This window comes from Acipenser ruthenus, chromosome 46 (genome assembly GCF_902713425.1).
Source record: "Acipenser ruthenus chromosome 46, fAciRut3.2 maternal haplotype, whole genome shotgun sequence".
NCBI classification, from domain to species: domain Eukaryota; kingdom Metazoa; phylum Chordata; class Actinopteri; order Acipenseriformes; family Acipenseridae; genus Acipenser; species Acipenser ruthenus.
This window is the reverse complement of record NC_081234.1, coordinates 6,270,953-6,284,354: the sequence shown is the minus strand read 5'-3', so window position 1 is coordinate 6,284,354 and position 13,402 is coordinate 6,270,953. Positions and strand designations below refer to the sequence as shown.

The following is a 13,402-nucleotide window of genomic DNA, read 5'->3' as shown; positions in this document are numbered from 1 at the left end:
CAAGTGACAATTTATCATTTTTTCCCATCTGTATGAATACATGGTTACTTTTTTTTTGTAAAAATGTTGACGAAGATAACAAAGTACTGATTAGAGGAGAAACCTGGAAATGGAGTGAGGTAACCAGTGGTGTACCTCAGGGATCAGTATTAGGTCCTCTGCTATTCCTAATCTACATTAATGATTTAGATTCTGGTATAGTAAGCAAACTTGTTAAATTTGCAGACGACACAAAAATATAAGGAGTGGCAAACTGTTGCAGCAGCAAAGGTCATTCAAAATGATCTAGATAGCATTCAGAACTGGGCAGACACATGGCAAATGACATTTGATAGAGAAAAGTGTAAAGTATGCATGCAGGCATTAAAAATGTGCATTATAAATATATGTGAGATACTGAAATTGAAGAAGGAATCTATGAAAAAGACCTAGGAGTTTGTTGACTCAGAAATGTCTTCAACTAGACAATATGGGGAAGCTATAAAAAAGGTCAACAAGATGCTCAGATATATTGTGAAAAGTGTTGAATTTTAATTAAGTGAAGTAATGTTAAAACATTACAATTCATTAGTAAGACCTCATCTAGAATATTGTGTTCAGTTCTGGTCACCTCATTACAAAAAGGATATTGCTGCTCTAGAAAGAGTGCAAAGAGCGACCAGAATAATCCCGGGTTTAAAAGGCATGCCGTATGCAGACAAGCTAAAAGAATTGAATCTATTCAGTCTTGAACAAAGAAGACTGCTGTGATCTGATTCAAACATTCAAAATTCTAAAAAAAAAGTATTGACAATGTCGACCCAGGGGACTTTTTCGACCTGAAAAAAGAAACAAGGATCTGTGATCAGAAATAAAGATTAGATAAGGAGGCACTTTTTTACACAGAGAATTGTGAGGGTCTGGAACCAACTCCCCAGTAATGTTGTTGAAGCCGACATTCTAGGATCCTTCAAGAAGCTGCTTGATGAAATTCTGGGATCAAGAAGCGACTAACAACCAGACAAGCAGGATGGGCCGAATGGCCTCCTCTCGTTTGTAAACTTCCTTATGTTCTTATAAAAGTTGCATGCGAGACGCATACATTACCTATAAAATCAAGCTCAATGAACAAATACAACATGAATTTGTATATATTTTTTTTTTTTATATAAATTTAGTCGTTGCCAATTATTATTTTCATCCCAATTTGGAAATGGCCAATTATTTTTAGGCTCAGCTCACCGCTACCACCCCTGTGCTGACTCGGGAGGGCGAAGACGAACACACGCTGTCCTCCGAAGCGAGTGCCGTCAGCCGACCGCTTTTTTTCACACTGCGGACTCACCATGCAGCCACCCAAGAACTACAGCGTCAGAGAACAACACAGCTCTCTGGCAGCTTACAGGCAATTGGTGCGCGTTGAGCCGAGGACACCCTGGCCGACCTAACCCTCCCTCCCCCCGGGCAGCGCTCGGCCAATTGAGCACCGCCCCCTGGAAGCTCCCGTCCTCGGTCTGTAATGGAATAGCCTGGACTCGAACTCGCGACGTCCAGACTATAGAGCGCATCCTGCACTCCACGTGGAGTGCCTTTACTGGATGCGCCACTCGGGAGCCCCCGTGTATAATTTTTTTTAAAGAAAATATATATTTTATTGGCATTCCGGTACTTTCATTTTTAGGACTACACCACTGGCAACCAACTGCACCATTAAGCCAAAAGCAAAGTGCTGGAATCAATATTGATAAAGAAAAACATTATGAAAAAAAAAAATGAAGACAAAAATTGTCTTGGAAATTGGAGTGGAAAGACTTAATCTGGCTTCATAGGTCATGTTCTGCTTTGTTTGCCGTCAGTTTCCCAGACAGATAAACAGCTTTTTTTTTTGTTGGGAAATCAACATTTAGTTTACATCATATCCAGTCTCACAGTATAGTTTGCAAGAATACAGGTGTTTGTCTGTTGTGACAGCAGTGAAAAACGATACCCTTACATGCTGTACGGAAGCTGAACAGGATCGAATTGTTAATTTTTCATTTGAGATACTATATGTTCAGGTCAGAAATGCCATTCACAATCTTTACAGGATTCGTTGCTATCAGCAGTGCGGACTTGGGAGAGGTACACAAGAGACAACGCTCCGAGAAGGATTATTATTATTTGTATTACGATTATTGTTTTAATAGTGTTTATTATTACAATTAGTCTAAATCAATTAACCTTTTAGCATTGTCGTGACCATACGGTAACAGCTTGGTTGCAGTTTTGCTTATGAAAAAAGAGAATTCAGTATTGAATTCAGTATTTATTTTCTCACAAGCACACCAACATGTGCATATAGTTAAAACTGTATCCAGGCCAGTAGAAACACTACCTCAGTGGCCCAGTAGTTAAACATTTAAATGTAGAGCCCAGGGGGATTCACTATTGCACATCAGAGCCTTGAAACCAGTCAAACTTTCTGATATATTTGTATAAAGATCAGACACCCCATTCCTTCTTATACACGGTTATCTTGCATTGTAAATAAGTGCCTCCCCTATCTCTAGGCAATATCTCTAGGCAAGTGAATCATTCCTCCATTGAAGAATGTTCTGTGCAGATAACTAAACTAATTCAAACTTCTACTGACAGGGAGTAACATAGACATAGCATCCTATCCTAAGAATGTTTTTTTTAGTTTATTTTTAAATATGCAAAGTGTAATTCCAAAACCACCAAAAGCTTGTGGAGTCTTGTACATTTTAGTACAGTCTTTATATGAAAAGGGAAGAACAGTACACTGCAACAGAAAAAAAAAAAAACAGTTATCACAGATTTAACAAAACAAATCAACAAGCCACCTACATATAACCAATCCATAACATTGTCAGACAGACACACACATATATATATTCTGTTAATTATGTTCTGTCCCCACATGTATACTGCCAGGCCACTTTGTTAGGACCTGTCTATTAGAGTGATCATGTGAACGGTGATCCCAACAGCATTGAGAGAGAGACATGATAGTGGGTGCATATCAAGCAGGTGCCAGAATAGCAATGGTCATGTTGACAGACTGTATCAGAGTGCCAGCAATGGTAAAAATAATGGGAATGCAGTCGCCAAGAGAGACAGAAGCTAGTGACAGACAGGGGCAGTTAGAGAGGCCTGTCAAGTCTGAAACACGTGTGACTGAACTGATTAACATCCCTTCTGAAACCTTACAGCAGGTGATGAGGGTAAGCAAAGATGGCCCAACCCGATATTTGATACACGTCCTAATAAACTGGCATGGCATCTTTTGTTGCAACAAACCCTTTATCGTGTTTCTCCTTGAACCCAGTGTTACAGCTTGGGTGGGTACTGAGCCATAAGCAGGTAAAGTGACTCACCCCAGTTCCCACAGTACAGCTGTTGGCTCCCAGTGCCTTTTACAGATAAGATATTCAGCCTTTTCATAATGAATGTTCAGACCGATTTCAATTGTTGATCGTTTCTCCTTTGTCTGTTCAGGGCTCCTGATCCATTCTCTCCACTGTATGCACATTGTTTTGTACACAGCAGTTAGGGCTCGTAACGTTTCTAATAAATAGAAATGTATTGCCTCTACCAGCTGATCCAGTTCACAACTCTCTGTCCTCACTCTAGTTTAGTTTTTAGTAAAAAGTGCACCAATTGCTGCCGTCACTGGGCATGAGTCCTCCGGTGATTAGCAATATGAGATCCACAAACCACCAGATGCCCAAACCTCCGAGTGTCAGCAGCTTCCCCACAGCAGTGCCAGTGTGACCCAGGCAAAACCGGTCCACTCCAAAACAGCCCAGGAAAAAGGAGTACAGCAGGGTGGTTATGAAGTAATGCCCCGTGTACCTGAAATGAAAACAGCAACAATCATAATATTAAAAAAAGCAATGACCAACATCTTGGTTGCCAAACTGAGAAAAGGAAGCAAAAGACTTTATTGTAATATAAATTGAGCACAAAAGCCACGCAACAGGAGGAAACTAAATTGCACAAATTCATCTGAGTTATGCTTAACAACCAACTTGAAAATAAGTAGTTATGATTACAGATTTAGTTATTTTTTTAAATATTGTTTTAAGTTTGAATTAGCTGGAAAATAAAAGTACAATTCGTACCCTATTATAGTAATACATCTTTTAACATGAAACCCCATCAAATTACCTATGAAAGAAAGGATAGAAAAAAATCTTCTGTACAGTAGAATGTGTTATTTCTTCCAAACTTAATGTATGCAGTTTTTATTCATTATGTTATTCGTACACATTTCCTTTGAATCTTTGAACAAATACGAATATGGTCATATTTGCTACCCAATACACTAAACAGTGTTTCTTTGACTATTTGAATATTTCTCCCAGCAAACAGATTCAAGTCATTTCTCACAAAGCAAAAAACAGAGGTTGAACTGGGTTGCTGATGTTGCTAGTTCAGTTTTTATGTACAGTGTAGTGCAAGTAAACGGTTTAAAAATCTAATTTCACTGAAGTTTAATATTCCACCAAGCAGAATGACAGTGCACTAAATGTCTCCCTCTAGTGGTCAACTCATGTCAAAACCAAGAATGGAATCCACTGCTTCCTTTTAAGTACATGCATACAGTACAGTGGATACTAATTTATCCATTCACCACAAACAGATGTATCAAAAGACTGCAGATCAAGAATCCATATTGTTGTTATACTACAAAAAACTCAAAAAAATAAAATAAATAAATAAAAAAGGCACTTCGCAGGAACATCTGTCAACACCACACAACAAACAAACAAACATTCAGCTGGGTGCTATCGGACAAACTTATCACTTTTTGCAAAATCCCCTAGTTAAGGACCCCAAAATGTTACCTACAAAATCAGGCACTAGTATTCAAATTCCAGCTAGCTTTATTAAAGAGCATTACATAATCTTAGCATAGATTCTCTGGCTTGTACACATTTGGCTTTGTAACATGACATTTTACCCTTTTATTGCATACAATAGACTGCGATACACTTCTGCAATTAAATACTTACTTGATGCATGGCTTGTTTCCTCGTCGAAACTCTCTATCTCCAGCACACTCAATCCCATCCAGAGCTCTGCACACTACCTCTGAATGCTCAACATCTCTGTATGCTTGCCCTCCAAACTACAGAATCAAAAAGAAAAAAAAAAAAAGCAAAAACAGACAGACCTGTATTATTGACTATGTGATGTCATAGCCATGACGATACCTCAGGTCAGCGCCACGCAGGGGCATGTGTGTGTGTTGATATGGTTATATAAATAAATAGCATTACACTCACTCGCCATTTAAATGAAAGTCCATACGCTGTGGAGCTTTTTGAAACATCTTTATGCAGTTTTAACAGGTAGCGTGGCCAAAAGCACCAGTAGGTTGAATACATCAGGATACAGAAGTCCCAGGTCGTGTTCTTTACAGACCTTCATGAGTTCTGGCAAAAACATTGCATTGTCCGATTCCCGAGCGTTAAAACAGGCTCAATGTGGTGTACCAATAAATCGCACTGCATTTCAGGAACTCTGCATTGAAATTCTTGATTCAGCTTCACAAGTGCTTTCCCTTTAGTATATTAACAGTCTTCAGGTTTTCAGTTTTCAAGATAGGACGCGGCTGGGAGTATTTCTCTACTTTTCTGATTAAGTGATTCTGTCGATCTCACTTACAGCAACATGGAAAAAAAAACTATCGACTTTATATTTCTCTTGCAAAGGTTAAACAACGTGGGATTCTGGCTGTGCGAGGCCCATAAGAATGTTCACGTGCTTTTGTCGGGCGCCTTCAGTTCATTAGCATGATTTTCAGCTTTTAAAAAGTACTCATAGAACTAACTTTTCTTCCGTTCTCAGGCTGCGCAAGACTTTTAAATGGCTCTCTACAACACTTACTGCACTGGCTAAATCAATGTTCTCCCTCTGCAAAAAACTGCTACCATAAAACAGCATAATTTTTTAAAAAATGTGCTGTTTTTCCACTAATTGTACTACTGCAGCTGGACTCAAACATTAAGTGGATATGAATACGCGCGCGTCATTAACTGCATTTATGGGGGAAACATGTGTAAACTGAGTACAAACACTTCTATAACTGCACGTTATGAGGAAATACGTTCAGTTTGAGAGTGTCAGTGACAGAAAGTTCAAACACGATACACTGATAAGCAGAAATCAATATTTGGGAGATGATTATTGGAGGGGGCAGTGCCCCTGCTTGGGCCTCCTTGTGTACGCCCCTGGCGCCACGGTTCCCTTTAAACCTATTTTTGTTTGTTTTATTTCAAATTACTTCAAATTGCCCGACTACAACCTATTCATTCTCTACCTAATGCGGAGAAGCTAGCGCATGCTTTTGTCTCATCCCAACTCGATTATTGCAATGCATTGCTTGTTGGTGTCTCAAAAAATGCTCTCAGTAGCTGCAGTATGTTCAGAACCCAACTGCTCGCATCATAATTAGATCTAAATCCTGTGAGACATAGAACACCTGTTCAGGTATCACTGCACTGCATTGGCTGCCTGTTAGAGTAGGATTTGATTTTAAAACATTGTTGTTGACCTATAAGGCCTTGAATGGTTTGGCTTCATGTTACATTTCAGACCTATTAGCCAATTACATTCCTGTGTGCAACTTGCGATCTGCAGCCTGTGGACTTTTAGGTGACCCCAAAACCAGGCTCCACTGTATGAGTGACAGGGCTTCTTGCAGTTACGCACCTAGACTCTGGAACGCTCTTCCCATGGTAATTAAGAACTCTGGATGTGTTGGCATTTTCACCTATTTAAATGTTATTTGTTTGTATGTGTTGATGTGTTTAATTGTAAACGCACCTTGTGATGTTTTACATAAAAAGGCGATATACAAAATAAAGACTATTATTCGTAAGAAAATAGTATTAAATGCAGCATCAATGCACGGTTAGTTACAAAACTGTCTCTGCGATGTGTCTCTTTCTTTGGCAGCTTGGCATCACCGCAGCTCCTCCTCCGTGTGGTAGCTCACTTGTTCAAATCCTTGAATGTAAACAGTTTAGCTGAAAAGCACTTTTTTTAAACCAAGACTAGAGCAGCAATGACAACAATCTCCCTAACTTCCAAGGAGCTGTGGGCTCTCTAAACGTTACGTGGGAATTACCTTTTGTAATTTCTCTTTATGTATTAGGTGGCATTTTGAAGCTGGAATTGATTACTGTGCCGTCTTGCTCAGTAACAAATTCAAGTTTGACTGAATTTTGTGACCAGATATTTTCATGACATCTTTTCTGTTTTTGATAAGTGAACAATTTAAGTTGGGCTGCATTTTTTAAGCAGTGTATGCTTAAAATAAGAATTGATTTAACGTTGTTGTAGTTGAAATTTGTTAATTGTTTAACATTCATAATTTTAAAAAGAGTTTAATTACAAGCTCTATGTCTTGTTCTAGTAGTTTACCTGCACTGTATTTATTATTGGTATCAGTATCAGCCAAGAAAATCTTTATTGGTGCACCACTAATATTAATAAAAAAAAATTATATGTATCACAAACATTTGCATATATAGACGATCTCACACAAGTCCATGAATAAATAACACAGGATTATTTAGAATACATGCCCACTCACTAGGATTATGTACAGTAGTATACATTGTTTCACACATACCTTTACACAGCCATGGCCAAGTTCATTCCGAGCAGTTACATTTCCAGCATGATCCACTGGCTCATCACACTCTATAAACTCATCTGGCCTTCAAGGAAGGAAAAACAAACAAATACTATGGCACTGTATACAGGGAGTCCCACAAATCAGGCATTACAGACAATATATTACACCGTGGATAACATGTTCTCTGTTAAGACGTAGTCACACATCAAAATGGTGTTCATCTTAGTCTATAAATACTGTATTCCACACCTGAAACAAACTCAGACAACCAACATTCACAAGTACGCCTTTGATGCCTGATTTATAGGACACCCTGCAGATTCAATTGTGGTGTTATTCAGGAATGGAATTAAGGATCCCATCGCTAATGATCTGATAAATCCTGATTTTTACAAACAGTTTAATAAGACACATCTGAGCTTGTTACCTATACACCAAATCTAATCATACTCTAATACCTGGAATGGGTGAAATTGCTACCGTATAGGAGTCTCATTTCCATCCCTGCTATTCGAGAATAAGGGCTTTTGTTGACCAAAAACCTAAGAAACGAATACTTACAGATAGCTGCACAGAACCCATGGTGAATATGGGTCTTTGTACTCCCACATATCTGACCGGTCGCTCGGCGGGGTATTTGATGATGACGACGTGCCATTCTCCTGGTCGCTGATTCCTGAGGACGCTCCGCGGGTGCCATCTCTGGAGGAAGCCGCTGATGTCGTATTTTGGGAATAAATTCCACCTAAACACTGCAGCAATAGGACAGCCACAAGCAACAAAACCTGCCCGCACAGCAAAATGTAATTCACAGAAACCCTAAACATATTTTCTTTCCTACTCAATCAAACAGACTGACCGTACTGTTTCGAAGCTAAAAGCATGAAACTGCAATCTCGAGGTTGCTCCCACGGCGGAAGTAAGGCCTATGTCAACAAACTCTTCTCGGTTGACTGCAAAATTGAATTTTTAATATTAAAAAAAATGGATGGATTGATTGATTGATTTTAAAAACTACTAAAATAACAGACAATAAAATGTTTGCAAAAAAGAAGTGCCCTTTTAATCGAGTTCTGGAATTAAGTCCACATTACTACAGACACTGCACAATTCTAAGGGAGAGCCAACAAACTGTGTCGTAAGTAGGCGGAGAAATGAGTCTATAGAGGCGCGGTTTTAAAATCACAAATATGAATATTCATGATATGGAAAGGCACGAAACATTCGTTGATATTGACTAGTTGGATAGTTTTCTTTCTTTTTTTTTATTAATGCTTCAATAATGGTCGGTACAGAGGAGCATTCCATTTGGTAACAAATCGTAGAAAAATCTTTGAAAAAACGTTCAAACTGGACTGTCTGCTGCAAGGTATGTTTTCTGAGTGCACATAAGGGTATACGTAAACAGACAAACACCAATACATTATGGAAGATGCTGTTGACACCATTGTGTCAGCAGGCAAAATTCTATGGACACCCATGTGGCAATAGACAATAATGCTATTAACACGCGTTTCAAAAGACAAGAATGCAGATAGAAAGAAAGCAATACTGTAGCAGCTTTTATTTGTATAGCCATTCCTAGAAAAGGGCTAGTATCTTTTGGTGCCTTATGGAGATGCATGTACCTCTGGCACAATGTCAATTCAAAAGTCACCTGCATTATACACCAAATAAAAAGTTTAATGTTTGGACATAGTTAGATATTAATTTATTTTGTAATATTTTAACCTCATTTTTTGTTTTTGTTATTCACCTGTTATTTTTAGATGCCCCCCCTTTCATGGTTCTCAACTGAGCACCATATTACACTTGTTAGATTCATGCAGACTTTTTAATACAGAATGCTCAATCATTACCCCCCCCCCCCCCCATCACATTTATAGTACTGTTTTTCATAATAGTTTTGTTATCTGATGTGTAGTGCATCTGAAAATAACAATTAAATCCTTAACAAATTAAAATGCAAGGACATTGGAAAATATGAAGGAAAGCCCTGAAACAAAGGTCACTTAATGTATAATGGAGTTCATTATACACACACACAGACAGTCTGGAAAGATGCATGTTATTAGTATTATTATTATTATTTGTTTATTTAACAGACACCTTTATCCAAGGCAACTTACAGAGACTAGGGTGTGTGAACTATGCATCAGCTGCAGAGTAACTTACAATTACATCTCACCCGAAAGACAGAGCACAAGGAGGTTAAGTGACTTGCTCAGGATCACACAATGAGTTAGTGGCTAATAATTGTAATCATATCATGCAGTCTGATTAAGTTACAGAGAATCAGAAAGTCTCACACTAATGTTAGATCCCTGTTTCACACTGCTAGTTTCCCTACTTCCCTATCCTACCCTACTGCCAGGGAGTCGCAAGGAGAAATGCAAATTGGCAAGCCAACCATCTCACTTTAGACGCCAACTGACTTTCGGAAGAGCATTTTGCATGAGACTGTTTGATGTAAAGGAAAGCTGCTCGGAATACGACCTGGAGGGAACTGGTCTCTCACTGGTGCCTCTTGAAGGTAGTCCACTAACTGGTCATTTCCATTGGCATGAGAGAAAATAAATGTTTTAAAGTGTTTATGTGAACAAAAACAAAGCATCCTGGTTAGTGAAGAAGTGAAAAAACTTTTTAAATTTTCTTTTTACAATGCATTGTGTAATAAGCAAAAGGTTTGGAAAAGACCTAGTACATGCAATGGGCATTTGTGCAGATTGTCGGACCCAGCTGTCAGTATCAGGATGTATTCTACGTACTGTACCTCATGCACTGACATGAAATTATTTTACAAAGACATGCAATAACTTCTACCATCCGACGTTTAGGTGAAGGGATCACTGTTAAAATAATGACCCCAAACAGTATAAGGTATGAAAACAACATGGAAAGCAATGAACATCAGGGTGTTCTCCAAAACGTGGTCTAGCTGGCAGTCCCCTGATTTATCATCAAGTGAGCTGTAATGGATGAACATGACTGAAAAGTGAGATCCCCAGACCTTGGTTTGCCCCCCCCTCCAGACTTTTCATAGTCAATATGCTCCATTATGTCTTCCACTTTTATATTGACAGTCGAGTGGCAGTGTATTTGTTTTTTCTACTGACACTCACGTGCCAGTAGTGACCTTGATAAATTATACATACATTTACAGCTTTACATTTCCCAGTTTAGTTGTTTTCAATGATTTTATGCTATGCGATATTTTGCTAGCAAAGTGTCATACCACTAAATGGTGTTGGCTCATGTCTATAACGACACTTTTGTCTGGGAAAATATAAATATATATATATATATATATATATATATATATATATATATATATAAACCCTCTTAAACTCTAAACTACACATTGCATGTCTAAGTTAGTTATATGTTTGGTAACTTTTTAGGTGCATTTTTTACTGTTTGAAAAAATTGCGCTAATGACATTTTGGAGTCATTCGCTTTGAGAATCTAGCCCTTTGTCTGACGCAGCCTATGGCAGGTTACAAGAACTGAATGAAAGCACCCAAACACAGACCTATATATATATATATATATATATATATATATATATATATATATATATATATATATATATATATATACTGTATATAGAAACATTTTGATTGGGAAAAGCAGATTTAGATATACAACTCAATCTTGGAGAATCACTGAAAATGATTACAAACACCATGAAACAGTAAGGGAACTGCAAAAAAAAAATTATAATGGCTTGTGACATGTTCTATAGAGATGTTTGTGGAGTTGTTGGATGTTTGACCCCAACTTAACAAAAATGTAGTACTTTATCCCACACGAATGAATGAAAGAATGAATGATAGGAGGCTGTGTGGTCCAGTGGTTAAAGAAAAGGGTTTGTAACCAGGAGGTCCCCGGTTCAAATCCCGCCTCAGCCACTGACTATAGTCTGTGACCCTGAGCAAATCACTAACCTCCTTGTGCTCCATCTTTCAGGTGATACATAGTTGTAAGTGACTCTGCAGCTGATGCATAGTTCACACACCCTAGTCTCTGTAAGTCGCCTTGGATAAAGGTGTCTGCTAAATAAACAAATAATAATAATGAATGAATGTGCAATTGCATAGATGAGCAACTGATGTTTAAAATGATCACCACTGGATTTTGTCAGACGTTTTAACTAAACAGATCGCTTTTATATGTCTTAGTTTCACTCAAATGTTTGGTTTGTCAGAGAGAGAGAGAGATGATGTAGATTTGAACATCAAACTGCTTCACTGTGACAGAATTGCCTTGAGAATTAGAAATGGAATCATCAACAGTCTGCATCTCCTCTAACAGTAACTCCAAACTGGGTATCAGAGGTTAGTCTGCATATGTTGATGCTGGATAACGTTGCACTTTATTTTAATAATAATAATAATAATAATAATAATAATAATAATAATAATAATAATAATAATAATAATAATAATAATAAACAATATCAGCAATGTGGGGTAATAAAAGATCTATTAAAACATCATTCTGTGGTTTGCTTTTCGGTCTATGTGTGTGTGAGAGTGTTAGTGCGTGTGTGTGGGAGTACTGTACCTGTACTGTGTGAATGCACTTGATGTCATTTAACAGTTACGCCACATGGTGGCAACATTGCCTAAGAAATCTAATTGAGCGCCACGACAGAAAGCAGTCAAGTCTGCTACTGTAATTCTGTTCACATCTCATCGTGTTTATTGACAACTCAGACACACACACACAAAACAGCTTCAACACATTTTAATGAATCAGACAGGCTTTTAAATTAACATTTTTTATTGAACAACTTGTCTCAAGTTTCGTCAGTGTATCCAAGAACTGGAACAAAGTGTTGAGGCTGTACATTTTTCTTTATGGGGTTGTGATATTTGGGTTTTAGTCTTTAACTAGGGTTACATTTTGAATACCCACCCTCAGGTTTATTCCCGCACAGACACACACAATATGGGTGGTATGAGATTTGAATTTAACCAAGCTCTTAACAACAATATTGAATCCAGGTTTTGTATTCATGATTGTTGTCTTTGCTGAATTACGTTTTGTTTGAGCTCTTTTCTTCCTCCTCTCTGACCTTATCCTGTTCTCCTCTCCCCCAATTCCAGCACCCATCTCTCTCTCTCTCTGAAACTTTTCCCTTTATATCCAACCTAGCCCATTTCTTCTTCCCTCGCTTTGACCTTATCCCCTTCCTCTTTCCCTTCGGTCTGGTCTCCTGTGCCTCTCCCTCTTTTCTCTCATTTCTTGGCATCCCCGTGTTCCCTCCTCTCTCCCCTCTCTGCCCACCTCTCCCCCTCTCTTCCCTTCTCTCCCCCTCTCTTTCATTCACTTCCCTCCTGTCCCCTGTCTTTCCTTCTCTCCCCCTCTTTCATTTTCTTCCCTCCTGTCCCCCTCTTCCCTTCTCTACCCCTCTTCCCTTCTCTCCCCCTCTCTTTCATTCACTTCCCTCCTGTCCCCTGTCTTCCCTTCTCTCCCCCTCTTTCATTTTCTTCCCTCCTGTCCCCCTCTTCCCTTCTCTACCCCTCTTTTCCCTCCTGTCCCCCAGCTTCCCGTCTCTCCTCCTCTCTTTCATTCTCTTCCCTCCTGCCCCCCCTCTTCCATCCTCTCCCTGCTTGTTCTCATGTATCCTCTGATGAGCCTCTAGCTGGCAGGGGAACCGGAAGCTATTCTTACACAACCTGCACCCCTACAGTAGGACCATAACCAGAGATGACATTCTACCAAGGTCAAACTTAGATTTCAAGCTATAGCTGGCAGTATTTATAT

General features: G+C 38.8%; 1 protein-coding gene across 1 annotated transcript; it reads right to left on the bottom strand.

Annotated features, from left to right (window-relative positions):
- Nucleotides 1-2,633: 2,633 nt before the first annotated feature.
- Nucleotides 2,634-8,793, bottom strand: LOC117397958 (TM2 domain-containing protein 2). The gene is made up of 4 exons (XM_033996938.3): nucleotides 8,192-8,793; nucleotides 7,625-7,712; nucleotides 4,998-5,113; nucleotides 2,634-3,834 (listed from the first exon to the last, which is right to left on the bottom strand). The coding sequence occupies exons 1-4, from the start codon at nucleotides 8,455-8,457 to the stop codon at nucleotides 3,621-3,623; spliced, it is 684 nt and encodes a 227-aa protein (XP_033852829.3). The 5' UTR covers nucleotides 8,458-8,793; the 3' UTR covers nucleotides 2,634-3,620.
- Nucleotides 8,794-13,402: the final 4,609 nt, after the last annotated feature.

Excerpts from the sequence above, each read along its gene's own strand:
- LOC117397958 (XM_033996938.3), bottom strand. The coding sequence starts at position 8,457 with ATGTTTAGGGTTTCTGTGAATTACATTTTGCTGTGCGGGCAGGTTTTG. Across the intron at positions 7,713-8,191 it reads TGGGTTCTGTGCAGCTATCT|GCCAGATGAGTTTATAGAGT; the intron begins GTAAGTATTCGT and ends CCTTCCTTGAAG. Across the intron at positions 3,835-4,997 it reads GGAAACAAGCCATGCATCAA|GTACACGGGGCATTACTTCA; the intron begins GTAAGTATTTAA and ends TTTTCATTTCAG.